The 19,317-nt window shown below is 40.0% G+C and overlaps 1 protein-coding gene across 1 annotated transcript; it reads left to right on the forward strand.

Annotated features, from left to right (window-relative positions):
• Window positions 1–2,436: 2,436 nt before the first annotated feature.
• Window positions 2,437–8,762, forward strand: MAP1LC3C (microtubule associated protein 1 light chain 3 gamma). The gene is made up of 4 exons (XM_036757852.1): window positions 2,437–2,494; window positions 2,613–2,668; window positions 2,874–2,980; window positions 8,522–8,762. Exons 1-4 carry the CDS (start codon window positions 2,437–2,439, stop codon window positions 8,760–8,762), a joined length of 462 nt encoding a protein of 153 aa, XP_036613747.1.
• Window positions 8,763–19,317: the final 10,555 nt, after the last annotated feature.

Below are 19,317 nucleotides of genomic sequence, written 5' to 3' on the forward strand. Positions count from 1 at the left end.
CTCCTATTAAATGCATGGCACCCTGCTAGACATGGTGAGACAATACAGAGCACTATCATGTCTTACTTTTAAAAAATATATTTATTGACAAATTTGCTTCAGCACATCAAACAATCAACAATTATCCTATAGTGTATAATCCGAGAAAAAATGTACCCCAGAAATCAAAAGCATCACCAATATATCATTGAACATACATCATCCTTTAACAAATTGAAAGAAAAAAAGACTAAAGTGCAACATGGTGTGTATCAGTCCAATCATTCTTTTATGTTGTTTTACTTAACTGTTTCCTACTGTAAACAAACTTATCTAGTTGGGGAAATAAAATATGTATTCAAAAAGTTTCCTTATATGTCAAGTGCTATTGGAGTTAAGAAGAAAGGGAAATCATTGTGTAGTGAGGAGTACTCAGGAAAGGCTTCATGGACAAAGTGGGATTTCAAGAACTTGGAGGATAGTTAAGAAGATTTAAACAGGTGAAGAAAAAAAAGACATTCAAGGTGGGGGCAGGGGGTGGGGGGAGGAAGCAAAAGCAAAAATATAGAGATGGGAAAGTAACTCATCCAAAGTTCCTTACCACAATAAAAGCAGAGTCACCAGTTCTGGTCTAAAAATAAAGACACAAGGTTGAGAGCATAAAGTCCTAGGCTCTTGTCCCAATAAATGTGTCTCACTCAATTAAAGAAACATTAAACAACTACTATTTGTAGAGCAGGGACAGCTAGGTGGACAGTGAGCTGGGCCTGGAGTCCGGAAGACCTGAGTTCAAATCCGGACTCAGAGACTTATTAGCTGTGTGACACTCGGCAAGTAACTTAACTGTTTGCCTCAGTTTCCTCATTTGTAAAAATAAGCTAGAGAAGGAGATGGCTAATCACTCCAGTATCTGCCAAGAAAACCCCAAATGGGGTTACAAAGAAGGACATGACTGAAACAACTGAACGACAAACTCGTAGAGCACTGAGTTAGTCACCTATGATACAAAGATGAATCAGACATGACTTCTTCTCTCAAGATGGTTGTGGTCTAATAGGACAGAAGGGATATGTATACAAATATCTCTAATACTTCCTACTAACATTACTATAATACAAATATAGATATAAATAAGCACATAGGAAAGATTCAAAGATTGTATAAAAGATTAAACAAGAGAGGTATCACTTTCACCTAGAGAGAATAAGGGAAAGCTTTATGGGGAGTTGGCACCTGAATTATACCTTTGTGGTTAGAAGGGATTTCAAGTTAAAAAGAATTAATTCAAAGCACAAGGGATGCTATAAGAAAAGAAATGGGAAAGGACTGGATCTAGTAAGGGAGTGACAAGTGGGTCAGTTTGGCTAAAGGATGAAGTTAATTAAAAGAAGTCTAACATGACACTGGAAAGGTAGGTTAGAATACAACGTGAATGTCAAATGAAGGAGTTTAGACTTTATGCTTAAAAAGCAGTAGAGAGATAGTAAAGATTTTTGAGTAAGGAGTAACATGATTTGAGAAAGACTTTTTATGTTTATATAACATAATTAATGTAACATATTTATATATTTAAAGTGAGGGAAAAAACTGAGACAGGAAGATCAGTTAGGAAGTTACTGCATTAGTCCCATCATTAAGGTAATGAAGAGCAGAACTCGGCTGGTAACATTGTGAAGGATAAGATTAAGAGAGATACAAAAGACGTCAAGTAGGAGACAGAATCAATAGGGTTTGCCAACTGATTGGATGCAGGTGTTGGAGAACAGCGTCAAAGCTGGTTCTCAGGTTTAAGCCTGAGAGGCTGGTAAAAGGTACTAACTGATTCTTCATCTATAAAATAGGGAACCTTGAGAACAATGCTTATCCTCCATCTCTTATGACATCCATCCCTCAGTAGGACTCTATCAGGGGAAAATGATATGCCAGATTATAGAGCCGACTCAAAGTAGAACTTTGCTATAACACTTGATTCTAGATCAGAATTAAGTATAAGGCAGATCAATCTTGGATGCCACCCAAGAGGACATAGTTATTAAAATACCCAAAGAGCTTTAGTATAAGGGACTTTCACCTCTGAAGAATTTCATGGAATAGGCTAGGTAGGAAGATAGTGGTATAATGATGCCTTCATTTCTTTAGCCTTAGAGGGAAAACGTTCTCTGATAATGAGCAAAGCAACTTTGGACTTTCTCTGACTAACAAAACAGACCCACTTTTCCATCTCCATCTGTGAGGCTGACCTCTACTTCACAGGCTGTGGGTTTGGGTTGTGAGGGGTGGGGGGAAAAGGGGAGGGGGAAAGCATGATGTCACACCCAGGACTATATAAGGTACTTCATTAGGCTCTTGCAGACGGTTTGAAAACAGCTGGAGAAAAAGAAATAGCAAAGCCCTCAGTTACTGGGGAACTTTAAAATTTGCCTTAAGTCAATCCTCACAGAAAACCTGTCGAATAAAATGCAACCTCAACAGAAAAGCCAGTCCATTCGACCTTTCAAGCAACGGAAAAGCTTAGGTACAACTAAGGGGGATCCTCCTAGGGCAAGAAAGGTGGGGAATGAGGGGAAAGGATGAATACAGACCTCATTTCATTTGTTTGATTAACTCTTCCTGTGCCATTTGCACTTTTACAGCAACCAGAAAAGAGGAAGTTGCTGGGATCCGGGCAAAGTTCCCAAGCAAGATACCGGTAAGGAGGTCCAAGTTGTAGAAGGTGGGTGGGGTAATGGTACTGCCGTAATCAACAGAGCATAGGAACAACCCCAGGGCCGCGTGATATACCCTCCCACTAACTACCACCTGAGCTCAGTGCTTCCAGGCAAGGGATCGTATTCAGTTCCTCTCAGAAGGGAGCAGCTGGCCTTGGTTCAATTTATGTTTAAACGTTTTAACAGGTTATAGTTGAACGTTATCAGAAGGAGAAATACCTTCCCCCGCTGGACAAAACCAAATTCCTCGTTCCCCAGGAGCTGACCATGACTCAATTTCTAACTATCATTAGGTAGGTAGCAAAACTAGAGGCATCGCTCTGTATGTACGGGAGGGGTGGGAGGAGTCAGGGGGAAGATCGCTTTGGTGCTTCTCTTGGACAGGCTCTGGGAGGGGGAGTCTGTCTGTGATTCACCCTTTCTCTTCAGGGTGGCCAGGAAATGTTGAACTTGTACTTAACCTCTTGGAGAATCCTAGTTTGGAGGGCCCTAAAGCGAGCATTACTTGAGTTATCCTAAAGTCACAGGTGCTTCTTTTTAATCACCTGATAAGGTTTTTCCCCCCCTTTTGGAATTTATTCCAGAATTTAAAAGGCAGCTATCCAGTACTTAATGCAAAAAAAGCTTACTGTTTCAAGTCACTCTGACTTTATGAATTAAAAATTCATAACTACTTAACTGTGTACTCTGTCTCCCTCTGTTTGTCTGCATCCCTCTGTGTCTGTATGCGTCTCTTGTATGTCAGCTCTTTTTGTCTGTGTTTTCTCTGTATGTGATTGTTTCTATATATGTCTCTTTGTGTGTCTCTGGCATGTGTCTGTGTCTTTCTCTGCATGTTTCTGTGTCTTTCTGCACTTTAGTGTGACTGTCCTCTATGTCTCTGTGTCTCAAAAAAAAAAAATCCAGAGCATCTTAGAGTAGTAGTACCTGCTACCTCCACCATATCCCAGAGGATTCTATTAGCCTCTTTCCCTACTTCCTCCACCAGCAAAATAGAATAGAAGTGAAGGAACATGAAAGAGAATTGCCTTCTTGAAACCAAGCATAAAGAGGTGGAATTGGCACACAGGATCATAGAGCTCCAGCTGGAATGGAAGTCAAAGGCCATCTAGTCCAATACCCACATTATATAGATGAGGAAACTGAGGCCCATGGAGGCTAGATGGCTTATCTGAAACCATACACCAAGTGAGCATCAGAGTTGGGATTTGAAACCATCTCCTCAGACTGGAGAGATAGTGCCTATTCCAATGACCCAAGCTGCCTTGGCTATTCAATCAGTAAACATTTATGAAGCATCTACTGTGTGTCAGGCACTGTGCTAAGCACATCATCACCCAACATATGAATTCAATAAAAAGTACTTGAAGCTAAAAATAGATGTCTTGGAACTAAGTAAATATGGTTTACTGTATAATTCTCTACAAAAAAAAAGGAAACTAGGGACTTTCCTTGGGGAGTTTTGTAACTTAAATAAGTGGTTTTCTCCCAACATCTCATACAATGATCATTGCTTAAGCATCTATTATGTTGGAGACACTCAACCAAGCAGCTGGTGCTACAAGGATGACACCATGATAGCCTGTGCCAAAGAATTTACCAAGTAACATGACCTTGTGTACACACATAAGTCTAATATAAAGCAGAATGTGACTGTAATTTCTTATACAATCCTCTTCCTTGTACTTGTAGATTGAAATGCTTGTGTGAGCCAATGATGGTTAAATTCATAACAAGACATTTTTAATGTGAACATACCATAAACGAGGGCAAGAAAATTAAGAATGGAAGAACATCCTTCCCCTTATTTTTGGAAGGAGGCAACAATCTTATTGACAAGTTTTTTTTTCTCTTTAGTATAGTCCTCCATACTGTATTTTTTCTATTCCTGTCATGGAAGTTACTGAGCTGATGTTATCCCTATGTGAATTGGGAGGAAGAAGAGGGTGAATAATTAATTTATTTTTTGACACTAGGTCTCCCTATCTCACCCAGACAGGAAGTGCAATGGCCAATCCTGGGCTGGCCTGCTGTTAATTGGCACTGAAATTTTGACTCACCTTGTTTTTTGTTTTGTTTTGTTTTTTCCCATCTATGTGGATCACTATTCCTCAGGCAGCCTGTCCTAGAAAAGAGTAGTGAACCTGGAGTCAGAAATAACTGCCTTCAGTCCTGCCTCAGACACTTACTAGTTGTGTGACCCTGGGTAAATCACCTCTCTGTACCTCAGTTTCCTCATCTGTAAAATAAGGATGATAATAACACCCACCTCCCAGGGTTGTGAGGATCAAATGAGTTCATATTTGTAAAGTGCAAACCTTAAAGTGCTATTACTGTGGTTAATCTTATCTTTGCACCATACTTGGTGTGAACACCCACTGGGCTTTAAAGGCAGCCAGGTGGTACAGTGGATAGAGTGCTAGGTATGAAGTCAGGAAACCCTGAGTTCAAATCCAGTCTCAGACACTGAGTAGGTAAGACTTTGGGATAGTTACTTAACCTCTATTTGCCTCTGTTTCCTCAAATGTCGAATGGGTCGCAGGGTTTCTGTGAGGATCAAATGAGATCGTTTTAAAGAAGTTGGCACAGGGCCTGGCACATAGTAGGCACTGTATAAATTTTTATTCCCTTCCTCTTCCCTTTAGCCCTGCTGCGGCTCAGAATTCTTGATCAACCAGCTTCATTCATTCTATGGCAGTGATCACAGACTTTTGCCACCATGCTGTGACAGAATGAGAATTTGTAATCACCATCTACCAGTTCTTCTCCCAAATGATGCTGGAGTGTTTAACACACACACAAAAAAATGGTTGTTTGTTTTAAATGTAGAGTTGAGACTATGGTTGAGCTAAACACTGGTGGCTCTTATGGGCTTATCCAGGGGCCCAGTTTCTCCCCTTCCTTGAATATTCTTAACCCATCAGCTCCCTTTCAGCACCTCCCCTGGAATTTAGGCAGAAACAATTATAAGGAAACTAAAAAGATAGTTGTTCTGCTTTAATATTCTGACAGAAATGTTTGGTGGTGGGACAGAGCTGAAACTTATTGGTTAAAGGGAGGACTTTCAAGTTCATGGCAAAAATGGTTTGTTTATTTCACATTTGTGAGTAGTCTATGTTATCTCTGTTTTCTTTCTCAATTAACTAGAGAATGGCCTTGCACATGTTACCCAGATAATAGTGGACATAAGGATGGGGCACTGTGCTTGTGATTTCATTTGCTACAAGGAAATTTCCTCTATCATCCTGCTCCAAGTGCTGAAACTTAGAATTTTGGATAGCTGCCTAAAGTCCGAAGAGGTCATGTAACTTACCCAGGGTCACACAATCAGAGGGAGGATCTTAACCACAGTGTAGGCAGCCTTATAGTGGCTGTGGCAGCTTTTCCAAAGAACTTGATAGAAATTTTAGTGGTGAAGCTTGACCCTGGAAAAGAGAGGAGAAAGAAGCTCCCCTACTCTGCAGAGGTGGCGGGGGAGGAGGGCGGTCTATGAGTATGTAATATTGTATAAATGTCTTGTTCAGGTTGATGCGTTGGTTAGTTTTGTTGAACTGTGTTTTTTGATTTTTTTTTTCTCCTTTGTTACAAAGGACAGATGACATGCTAGGGAAGGAAGGGAGAAGGATGTGTATGGAAATGAACATGATGTGAAAAAAAATTCAAATGTTTTTAAGAAACATTACAGAAAGCCCCCAGTATAATCTGGAGAAAAGAGACTGGGGTTGGAAATGAGGAACCCAAGGTTCTAGTCCCTGCTCTGCCACTTATTTGCTGTGTGACAATAGGAAAGAAGGAAAAAAAGTATTAAGCATCTGCTATGTGCCAGGCACTGTGCTATATAGTCTACAAATATTATTTTGTTTCATCCTTACAACAACCCTGGGAGGTAGGCATTATTTTCATCCCCACTTTACAGTTGAGGAAAATGAAGTGGACAGAGTGCAGACTTGTCCAGGGTCACACAGCTAGGAAGTGTCTGAGCTGGATTTGAGCATGGCCATGCCCAGTGCTCTATGCAATGTGCCACCCAGATGCCTATAGGCAGATCATTTCCTGAGTCTTGTTTTTCTCGGTGTTATGAGGTATTAATATTTGCCCTACATCCCTCACAAGATTGTTCTGAGTCCCGAAGGAAATACTAGACATGAAAATTTCACTGAAAAGATAAAAGGGCCATAGAAAAATATATGGTAGTGTTTTAAGAGATGGTTATATAAATACTCAAATACTTGTTGAGCAGAATTATTTTGGCTTGTATCCTCAATGGGCCAAGTAATGAGTGCTATTAATGCCCAATCAATCCTCCTTAAAATGGAAGGGGGTACCCCTTTCCCATGGTGTACATAAAAAGCTCTGCATTTGGAGTCAGAGCACCTGGGTTCACAGCTAAATTCTGCTCTTTTTTGTTTAATCCTACACACACTTTTCAGGGTCTCAGTTTCTTCCATGGTACAGTCAAAAGAGTGCTTAACTTGACTTGGGTTTGAGTCCATCCTCTAAAGCTTCTGAGTTAAATGACCAAGGGTAAGGAGCTTCAGCTTTCCCCTTAGTAAGATAAGGCATTGAGGTTGTGAAGCAGAAAGATCACTAGACTTCTCATCAGGAAGACTCAAGTTCAAATCCTATCCCAGACACTTTAGTTGTATAACCCTGGGCAAATCCCTTTAACCCTCTTAGCCTCAGTTTCCTGTCTGTAAAATGGGGATAATAATAGCACTCCAGGGTTGTTGTGAGGATCAAATGAGATCATATATGCAAAGTGCTCGTAATGCTTAAATCATTCTATTAAATGTTCTATTAAATATCCTTAAAACAGGAATAATAACATGTGCATGATGTTCAATCATTTTCAGTTGTATCCTATTCTTTGTGACCCTATTTAGGGTTTTCTCAGCAAAGATACTGGAGTGGTTTGTCATTTCCTTCTTCAGCTCATTTTACAGATGAGGAACTGAGGCAATCAGGGTTAAGTGACTTGCCCAGGGCCACACATCTAGTACTTGTCTGAGGCTAGATTTGAACTCAAATCTTCCTAACTCCAATCCTGGCATTCTCTCCACTCTGTCACCTAGCTGCCCCAATAATAATACTTACCTCAGCATATTATTGTGAAAAAGCAAACCAAAGCATGATCAGCACTCCACAAAATCTCAAAGAGCACATAAATGTGTTTTGTTTGTTTGTTTAACCAGATCTATGATTTCATTGGTGTAGGAATTTAATTATGAAGAGAACTTCCTTTCCCAATACAGATCAAATCTAGTCTTAGAGAACTGCCTGAAGCATTGAGAGATTAAATAAAAATTCCTTGTCCCAAGGTCACTCAACTAGAAATTTGAACTTGAACCTTGGTCTTCAAAACACTGTAGTCTGTTCTCTGTCCATTACTCCAGGCTGCCTCCTCTGGCTCTTAATGATTTTTATCTATAAAATGAGATAGCTGAACTAAATAGTCTCTAAATACCCATCCAGCACTAAATAATTTTGTGAGGAGGTGTTTCTGGTGGTCCACAGACAGCTCAGAACTTAGTAATACCAATCTTGGACCTAAGATAAGAGTGCTGGGCTTGGAGTTCAAATCCAGTCTCAGACATTAGATTATGCACGTCAGTCGCTTAGTCTCTGTTTGCCTCAGTTTCCTTTACTGTAAAACGGAGATGATGATAATAGCACCTACCTTCCAGGATTATCACGAGGACCGAATGAGATATTTGTAAAGGGCTTAGCACAGTGCCTGTCATATAGTAGGTACTTAATAAATGCATATTTCCTTCCTTCTTAGACCTGCACCTTCTGTATTCTTAGGCTAACTCCAACCTCTTTTCCTACCTTAGGAGTCGCATGGTTCTGACAGCCACTGAAGCCTTCTACCTCCTGGTGAACAACAAGAGTTTAGCAAACATGAGTGTGACCATGGCAGAGATCTACAGAGATTACAAGGATGAAGATGGTTTTGTGTATATGACATATGCCTCCCAGGAGATGTTTGGCTGTCCATTGCTCATGGCCAATCTTGAGCTGCAGCAGAGCTTCGGCCCAGGCTCCTGCAAACACCTTCAGCCCACATCTGGTTAGGAGGTAACTGTCCTTTAAGTGATTCAACAAACTGGCACGTGGGATTTGTTTTCTCCAGTGAAAAACAGACTGGGTTGCTGTAAACTGAATAGAACCAATGAACAAAAGCCAAGTATCTGTCTAGTTTTGGTCATTTTTTTTAAGTGTAAAGCCCTTAGAAAATACTACTGTAAACCAAGCCTCTGTTTTTCAGAATGGAAATGGGTTATATAATGCCTCCTATAATCTTACTGAAGAAGAGAAGACTGAAAGTTGAAATTATGTTTAAATGTCAAACACTTCTACCGAGTCACAGTGTAGGGAGAAACTTGAATGGAGGCATCATCTGTCCTGTACCCCACTTTGAGAAAAGACTATACTTAAATCTTCTGAGTCTATAGAGAATCTCTGTCCTACAAGTTGTCTCTACTTGGTTAAAAAAAAAAAGACCCTATAGCTCAGGAAATCCTGATTAAAACATATCTGCAAAGTCTGCCTTTATTAAAGCTTCTGCTGCTTTATTTCAATAGTTGATTATCTGGTCCTTTGTATTTCTCCCTATGTAGTCTCAAATCCATGACTGCTCCAAATTTAAAACCATTTTTCAAAAATCCTCCAATGTCCAAATAGCAAATCTGCTACGACTTCTGTGTAATTCCTGACCACAGCTTTAAGTATGTCTTTTAGTCTGCCTGCTCTAATCAGAGCCTCCAACATGTAGCCTTTGAGGCATTTCACTTCTGTTGAATCGCCAAATGTGATGACTTTATCTGCTGAAACATCCCTGCTCCTTTAAATTTCTTGCTTGAATTGCTTAAAAACTTTCCAAATAAATCACTCTGGTGGTGTTATCAGGACAAGCCCCAGTCCATTTTTTTTGGAGGGGGAGCAGGATATGGTTGGTAGTGGTGGCGGTGGTGATGTATTGGCTTATTGTAAATCCTGTTTCAGGAAAGGACATCATTCTCAGACAGTGAGTTTCCTGTACAATATCCATTGTTGGACACCTGAGAGATTTCTAATGACCCCATCCATTATAACATTAAACTAATAATACAATCTCTAAATCTTTCCAAATATAAGGATACCTTGGCCAGGTATTCTAAAGCTCATTTAATGTTATTTTTCCTGCCCTGGCTTCCTCTTTCATTGTCCTGTTCTTACACATAGAATCTCAGTGTCAGAAGGGACCTCAGAGATCATTCAGGGAACCAGAGTCCCTTCTTACAACACACTTGATAAATGGACTTCCGGTGGCCACATGAAAACCTTCAACGAGGGGGTAACTTACTACCTTAAGGAGGCAACAATTCTACTTTTGAACAACACTAATTATGTCCATGATTTTCTTTATGTTGTGTCATTTAAAAAAGATTGAAAGACATACTTTCTGGGTAATTTAATCATTTTATTAATAATGCCAGCATTTGAATAAAAGGATGATCGTTTGGCCACCTGTCTCTTAGACCAAAGACAATTACAGGGGACTCACTGTTTATATGCCTGTTGGAAGAAGGGGGTTCACGAGGGTGGCAATCAATTTTGATTGGTTATTAATCGAGAGAATAAATATTACAATGAGGGGCTGGACCTATTCAAATGAACTCTGAGTATGTCATTTACTTCTAAGTTACCACTAGCCTTGGACAGTCTATTCAAAGAATTTCCCCCCTGGGCAGGTAGGTGGCACAGTGAATAGAGCACCAGCCCTGAAGTCAGGAGGACCTGAGTTCAAATGTGATCTCAGACACTTGACACTTACTAGCTGTGTGACCTTGGGCAAGTCACTTAACCCCACTTACCTTGCCTTCCCCCCTCCAAAAAAAAAAATGTATCCTCACCCAAACCTGAGAAGAGCACAGTGGCTTCTCCACCTGGGTGGGGTCTGAACAAGAGTGTAAAGAAAGTTATCTCATTATCTGTAATGTCCTTCAAGAGACTGAACTTTTGAAATCAGGACTTTCGAAAAAAGAGGGAGAACTCTGGATCTTTCCAAATCATTGGTTATTAATAATCATTTCTCTCAATATCAAGTAAAATTGGCCTATCTACAGTATTCCTGCTTAAGAAATAATACAGCTGGGCCACAGCTCTTTGTTCTTTGTATTATAAAATTGCTAGATCACAGAAGGACCAATAGGGGGCTGGGGGAGGAAGATATTGATCACAGAGGAAAAGGAACTTGAACACCATCGGTTGTCAGATGCTTTGTTCATTGGGCTATGTAAACTATTAACACAGTTTCTGAGCACACACCCCCACCCCATCAAAGTCCATGTAGAATGAGTAGGACAACTTTTGTTTGACATAAAAATATATAGTCATATATTGCTTCCCCCAGGCTTTACTACCCAAAAGATTTAAAAATATATTTGATAGTAGAAATTACCTACTTCCCAGGAATCTGAGGGTAATGTCTCATTGCTCAGTTCTTTCTAGAAACCTCTTAGGGCCAGCTGTTTTTTTCTTCCAAAATGAAAGAGTCCATGTGAATTCTTCAAGCCCCTCTTGAAACTACTTTCTGTAGATAAATAACATGAAGAAATGGGATTTTAAGGAAAATCAATAGACTATAAACTCCTTGAAGATAAGAGTTTTTTTGATGAGTTTTTTTCTTTTTAACCTGCATATCCCCAGTGTCTTATACATAGTACACATTAATTACTGAATTTGCCCATCCAGGCCAGTATTCTGTCTCTGACGTTGTGACTGAGATATTTGGTGAAAGCACGGTGTCAGGGGGCCGGAGACAAACCTTCAAACATTTCTAGATTCTCTTAATAAGTTCTTAGGAATCAATCCAGATTTATCCACATCCTTCCTGAATCTACATTTTGCCCCCCATTACCTCCTAGAATTCATGAATTCCTCAAATTTGCTGTCTGCTGTGAAAAGTCATGCTACTTTTTCTTTGTCCTAAATTCAAGATCCTACACTTGAACAGTCAAATTTAGGAAGCAGCGAAAGGAGAAAACCCACCGTTATGGCCAGAACCCTCCTGGATTGCTTCCAAGGAAGAGCTAATGCTCTAGGAAACTTCTGGTCAACAAGGAATTAGCTCCTCCTTGGAAATGATCCAAGAGACCCTCCCTGGCCCAACAAAGAAAGCCTTACCCAAGGGCTTCATTTTTTCTCTGCTTTTTAAATTTAAGTGAGAATGACTGCAAACCTCTCACTTTTTTAGTCTTTAAGGTTGCCTAACCCGGTGATCTCAAAGGTATACCACACCCAAATTGTCTTTTTCTTTAACTTTTTATTAAATTCTTTTGTTTTTATGCCGGTGACTTCCAGATATGCCCTCCCTGGTAACCAAGAAAAAATAGTGACTGAATCTAACAGTCTATGCCCACAGTTCCCCACCCACTTTCCAAAAGGAGTTATTGCGACTGCCCAATATTTTGGCTTTTGGGCGGAGGTGAGGTTGCACTTACATTATTGCAATATTTGTGCATGTTGTCCATCCGGTTCCTCATACAGTTCATACAAGTCTTCCCATGTCTCTCTCAATTTCTCATTCTTCCCAGTCTTCTAACACAATTCTTGTACCATAATTTATTCAGCCATTGCCCCAGGCAATGGGTGCCTACTTTGTTTCCAGCTTTTGCTACCTCCCAAAAGTACTGCTAGGTGAGAAGATGTGTATTGTAATGAGTAAAGGGCTGGTCTTAAGTCAGTAACACCTGGATTCTAGTTCCACCAGAAGCACATACTGGCTACCTGACTCTGGGCAATTCACGAAGCAAACCCCAAGTCTCTTAAGGTGCAGAGCAGTTGCTGGTCACCAATGGTAGAAGTTATTTCTTCATCAAGAAGTCGTGGGGTTATGGGGAGCAACAACAAAAAAAAGGCTACTGTGAATATTTTGGCATATATAGGGCCTCTCTGTCTCTTGCTTACTTGGGGTATGTGCCCAGCAGTGAGATCTCTCTGTCCAAGATTTTCCCTTTCTTTTGTAAATGGCATCTTAGTGCATTCTAGTTTCCACTCTCCCCTCCCACACCTTAAACCCATCTTGGATTCAAGAAAGGATTTGTATTTATAACTGGGAAAAAATATCACTTCAAAAATTCCATATTTCTGCAATCAATATAAGTAATCAATATAAACTATTTCTACCTAACCTGCCTGGATGGCTGCCAGTTTATTTTATCTTATCTCCCTAAAGTTATCCTGGCTATCTCCAAAGCTAAAATGTTTTCCTTCCTGGCCAGGAGTCCACATTTCAGCATCCTCCTTCTTAGTATCTCCTTCACAACAAGAATAGGGACCCTGATCCTGGGAAATTTCATACCAATTTAGGATTCCCAGTTGTTTCTGGGTTTATAAACCCCGTACTCACTCTCAACCAATCAAGAAACCTCCTGATTGCTGGTGAGTTCCTGGTGATCCACCCACATTCTCATCTAATCTTAAAATAATAACTGCTTCTTCCCAAAGTTCTTCATAGACCAAGAGGTGGGAAGGTCATGTAGTTCAACCACCCCATTTTACAGATGAGGAAATGGAAGCCCAGAGAGCTCAAGAATTACACAGGTAGTGTGTGGCAAAACCAGGATTCTAATCTAGGTCTTCTGATGGAAGCTGTGGAAGGTGTCCACAGCTGGAGCTGTGGAAGGAAGACTTTTATAAAAATAATATTACTACAACATCTGCACCCTTGATTCGGTTCACCCACAAGGTGCATCAAAGAAAATCTCTTTCCTTACAGTGTCCTTTTACCTCTATCACTTAGGCATTTGATGAACGAGTTCCCCCTTATCAAAATTTTATATCCTAAGGTTTTTTTTTTTCCATTCAGAACCTCCTCTACTACCTCCATGTTCCTCAACTTCTACTCTCCTCCATCCTCTCTTCCATTTTAGTTGCCCTCCTCTGTACTCATCTCCATTCAACTTACTCTATCTGATCCTCATTTTACTTATTTGAAAAGTGGGGATAAATATGCTCATATGGCCTACTCCGCAGAGGCTCCAGTGAATAAAGGACATTGTCAAGCTTAAAGTGCTACATACAAATGTGAGTAGTGACTTCCCTGAGATGAGGTAACCACAACTCTATCCAGTTGGCCCTGTTTTCTGCCTTTTTTCTAATATCCTTCCTAGAGATGCCTAGATTGTTCTGGTCATTGAGCTAGAGCAGCACATTGGAACAATGTTAGAAAATGTTAGGAGTGGATCATCTAGGCTAATCCCTCAGGTAAAATGCTACAATGTCATTCTTTTGATCAAAAACCTTCTTTGGTAGCCTCTTTCCTCTAGGAAGAAATACAAACTCCTTAGCCTGGCTTTTAAGGTTCTCCATATTTTATGTTCTTTGTTTCCAGTGGCAAGCACTTAGTAGGTGCTCAGTAATATATGGTGATTTATAAAACTTGTTTAGAACTAGATGTATAGTCAATGTCTATAGGCAGAGGAAATATGCCTGGCTCCCATTGAAATTGAGTCAATGGTTCCATCTCATTATTATTACAATATTCTAACACCCAGCTTCCAACAGAATGTCTAGACACTTAGGTGTATTTTAACGTAATAGTTTTCTCAGTCACTTGTTTGCCCATTTGTGTGCCTCCTATCCCCCTATTAGAAGGTAGAGAGGGGTGGTGCTAACTACCATGGAGACAAGACGTGATGACTCTGTACATGTGTTTGACTATGTGGTTGCAGTAAAGAATGTGAATAGAAAGATGGTCACTATGTTCCAGTGTGGTCACAGGTGTGTCCCGGGGGTAAAAAAAAAAATTCTCTAACCAATTGAGTCATTGAATATGGCATTGTCCAGATGGGGATTTCCACATGAGTGCACATATGCACTCACAAACACCCTTCATATTTTCCAGTGTACTCTTTAGGGCTAGATAAAAGGTCAAACAAGTAACTTCAAGGACATGAAGTTATTCATCTATTTATGTTTGGTCCAGATCTGTGATTTCATCCATGTGGAGAATTCCTAGTGTGGAAATTCCTGCCACCTATGTACATCTACAACTCCCAGTAATTTGTGGTCTTAGAGAGTTGCATGAGGCACTGAGAGATTGGGAGTTGTTCATAGTCATGCAGCCAGCACTGGCAGAGGCTAGACTTCCACTGTCTCTGAATAATTTACATTATTCATATAACGTAAATCAGCTTTGGTCTTTTGTTCTATCATTCTTCCCCTTTCATTTCTTGATTGACAGAATTCATTACCTTCCTCCTATTTGTGCCCTACTTTCGGTAGAACATTCTGACCTCTTCTTGGTCCCATCAGCCCCATTTGGACACACTGTAACTTGACTCTACCATAGTGATGTCATTTTGGTCCTCTTCGAGAAGAAAGGACAACAATGAACCAACCTCCTCCAAACCTCCCTATTACTGTTGAGGGCACTATTATTCTTCTGGTAACCCAGGTGTACAATATCCCAGGCTCTTCCTTCTCTGCTTCCCCCTCCTCATATAATTAGTTTCCAAATCTTGCCGATCCTGTGCAATATTGCAATTTATCTCACATCTGCCCTCTTCTGTCCAATCACATAGTCACTATCCTAATTCGTGTACTTGTCACCTCCCACATGGACTATTGCAACAACATCCTAACTGAACTCCTAGCTTCACTCTCGCCTCCCTCATTCATTCTTCATCTGCCTCTCAAAATACTCTTCTTAAAGCACAAAGTGTAGCCCTGTCAAGCCCTCTGCTCCAGGTCTTTCAGTTGCTCCTTATTGCTCTTGGATAACATAAAAATGATTTCAGCTTGATAGTTAAAGCCCTTCAAAATCTGGCTCCAGGTTTATGGCACATAACCCCTCTTTATACACTCTCTATTCTAGACAAACTGAGCTACTCAACATACATTGTCACCCTGTGTAATAGCAATTTAGATTTGAAGATCTTTCCCACCCATTAATAGGCCATGTGATCTGCTTATGTCACAGGAAGCCTAAGTCACATGTGGTGGGAGGAGCTTGCTGAGAAGAAAAGGAAATTGTGTCACAGGAAATGCTGAGAGAGCAATTATAACAGTTAGAGCTGAGGGAAAGAGCAGACGTGCTGTGCTGTGCTGTGTGAGTGTGATTGTGAGAAGGTCCCAGCAGGAGGGCAGATGGTTTGGGATGAAGAGGCTCCATGCTGTAATGTTGTATATTGAATTCTTTGCTGCTGTGATGGATTGGGCAGATGACTTATGGGATCTGGTCCTCTGGTGTCTTGTATCAGTAAATAAGGTGGGACTTTTTGCTGTTCTCTTAAGTGCCTTTAATGATTCTGGCCTTTGTTTTAATGGAGCAGGTAAAATGGGATCTTTTTGTCTTGGAGTGTCTCTCAGACCTAAGACAATGTAATGGTAACCAGGCCGGGACTTTTTGTTGACTTCTCCTTTGGAATGCTGAGGTAATTAAGTACCTTTGATGAGTCTTGCCTTTCAAATGTAGTGGCCAGCAAAATGGGATTTTTTGCTGTTCTTTGAGTGCTTCTCAGCACTAAGGCAATCAAATGTCCCAGGTCCCTGGGACCCTTAAATACCCCCTGGCTTTGCTAACCCAGACCCATTGGTTCTTCTCTGGTAGCTATGAACTGTGATTTGAATCAGTCTGTTGATTTTTGTAATTTCTGTTTGTATTTACCTTGAAGTTCAGAGGAGCTGATCTTTTCCCCCTGAACTAAGTGAATGATATAAGTATGTTTGTTAACCCCTTAAAGTTGCTTTCCTTAGAAAAACAGATCAAAGAACCTGTGTTAGCAGCCCTTCTGTATGCTAGTGTTATTGGTCTTATACCCCTACAGCAGCTGCTAGCACATTGTTGCTACATGTCTGAATAACTGGTTTACTTCTACCGTTCTATGCGGAGAGTCTAGTATATTTTGTGATAGAGAATCACAATGGCATTTTGACAATTATCATCTATATTGTGGTTATTGCCTTGCTGATATGCCCTGTTATAAACTCCCTTGTTTGACATTTAAAGCACTCTATATCATGGATTTAATCTACCTTCCCAACCTCCTTTATACTATTCAAATGCTCTGTGGTCCCACCAAACTGGCCTTCTGTCCCTCATACATGGTAGGTATTCCATATATTGTCACTTTGTCTTACCACAGGCTCCCTACTCCTTCCACCCCATGCTTAGAATGCACTCCTCCCTCTCTTCTATTTCTTACAGTAACTAGTTTCCTTCCTAAAGCCTGTCCTGCTCTATCACTTCAACAACTAGTACCTCTCCCCCCGAAAAAAATTACCTGATATTTATGTCGTATATATTTGTATGTCTATACATTTCCCCTGATCAAATTTAAGCTCCTTATGTTGAGGAACTGGGGCAGTTAGGTGGCTCAGTGGATAGAGCATTTGACTGGGAATCAGAAAGATTCATCCTTTTGAATTCAAATCCTGTCTCAGACATTTACTAGCTATGCAACCATGGACAAGTTACTTGACTCTGTTTGCTTCAGTTCTTCATCTAGAACAGGGCTGTACAAAATGTGGCCTGCCTACAAGCATAGAAATTTACATAAATGCTTTAGTAAAGGAAGCTGAGCTGCTGCAGAGCTCTCGCTAAAACAGCAAATCAATATATATTGTCTATTGTTTCAATAAAAGCCTCAGGTTGGACAGTCCTAATTCTAGAAAATAACCTGGAGAAAGAAATGGCAAACCACTCCAGTATCTTTGCCAAGAAAGTCCCAAATGGGGTCACAAAGAGTTGGACACAACTGAAACGACTCAATACCAAAGTTTGAGAACTGTTTAATTTTTGGTTTTGTATCTCTACAGCAGACAGAACAGTATTTAGCACATAGTAGGCTTGTAAAAAATGCATGATTTTTGTTTTTTTAATATGTTATTTCCCCTTTAATCTTTCCCCCTCCTCTTTCCCAGAGACAAAGGGGAAAAAAGAAAAGAAATATCAACAAAACTAATCAATAGATCAAAAAAAATCTGACATTTAGAGCAATATAACATACCTGTAGACCCCCTCCCCAAACTCCAGAAAAGAGTGAGAAGGGTTCTTTCTCATATCTCTTCTTTAGGAGCAAATTTGTTTTTGCTAATTTTCCGACATACATCTACCATTATCTACTGGTTCTTTCCTTTTACATGGATATAGTTGTATATACTGTTTTCCTAGCTCGGCATACTTCACTTTGTATCAATTTGTATAAGTCTTACTGTGCTTTTTTGTACTTGGTTTCTGTCCCTTTCCTACATATCACAAGGTATTTTTTAGCCTTTCCCCAACTGATGGGCATATACTTTACTTCCAATTCTTTGCCAGCACATTAAGTGCTACTGCAAAAATTTTGGTTTATCCATTAGATTGTAAGCTCTTTGAAGGCAGGGACTGTCTTTTGCCCGTTTTTGTAACGTAGTACTTAGCACAGTGCCTGGCACAAAGTAGGCACTTAATAAATACTTATTGAATTGAATTGGTTTATATAGATCCTTTCTGTTTGTCAGTAACTGCCCGGGGATATGTGCCTAGCAGTGGAATGTCTGGGTCCAGGGCTACAGGACATTTTAGCCACTTTATTTGCATAACTCCAAATTGGTTTTTAGGAAGATTAGATAGCTCCAGCAACAATACATTAGTGGGTCTGTCTTTCCATACCTTCTCTAATGACAAATGCTTTTTAATTGATTACTTCATGCCTTTTGGGGGGCTGGAACGTAATTCTTCTTTACCTCTGCCTCTTAGAGGTCACAGCTCCCTTCTGGGCTCTGCTTATAGGCCACAAGCATCTAAGCTTTTGTTGTCTTCCTAGATGTTGGTGATCTCAGTCTCCTCAAATAACATGTATATACTTATCTATTTATATATGGTGTCTCACCTCCTCTAGAATATAAGACAGGTCTTGGGTTTCATTTTGTTCTTGAATCTTCAGGGCCTAGAATAGCCCCTTGTACATTGTAGGCACTTAATGAATGTTCATTAGATTGGATTGGATTTTGCAGCTGTCAGAGGAGTCAGAACCATTTGAGGCCATTAATTAAAAAGATCATTATATCTTTCTAAGTAACCAAAAGAAAAAAAATCACTATCTTCTTCTTTAACATGGGTCTATTTAGGAGCTAGGAGAGAGTTCTAGGAAAATTTCCACCTTGGTCTTGGAGCTATATTGAAAGAACTTGCGTGGTCAGACTTGAGAACTTACCTAATGTCCTGTGAGGATTGTAAAGGATCTAATGCCATGACTCACGATGATTTGTGTCCAGCACAGGGAAACTAGGGGTCTGTTACACACAGATCAGGCTGGTTCTGGCTTTCGTTTTCATAAAAATATGCTGCTGAATGAAAAATGTCATTTGAACATCTGAAAAAATATAGAGGTTGGCATCATCTGAGGGGGATGGGAGGAAACCACAAAGTGCCAGTGAGAATCATACTTTTTTTTTCAGTCACTTAGAATTTCATGAAAAGTTAGGTAACAGGAAAACAAAGAGAAAGTTATTAAATTGCACGTGTAATGAGGTGAGAGTAGAAAGGATGTGTAAATGGTTGTGAAGATACACATTTCATATCCCCTAACAGCTCTTTTCACACTTTAATTTTCACTAAAACCATCTGTGGGCATTCAATCTACATAAACTAGTGGGTGAA

Source organism: Trichosurus vulpecula, chromosome 4 (genome assembly GCF_011100635.1).
Source record: "Trichosurus vulpecula isolate mTriVul1 chromosome 4, mTriVul1.pri, whole genome shotgun sequence".
NCBI lineage: Eukaryota > Metazoa > Chordata > Mammalia > Diprotodontia > Phalangeridae > Trichosurus > Trichosurus vulpecula.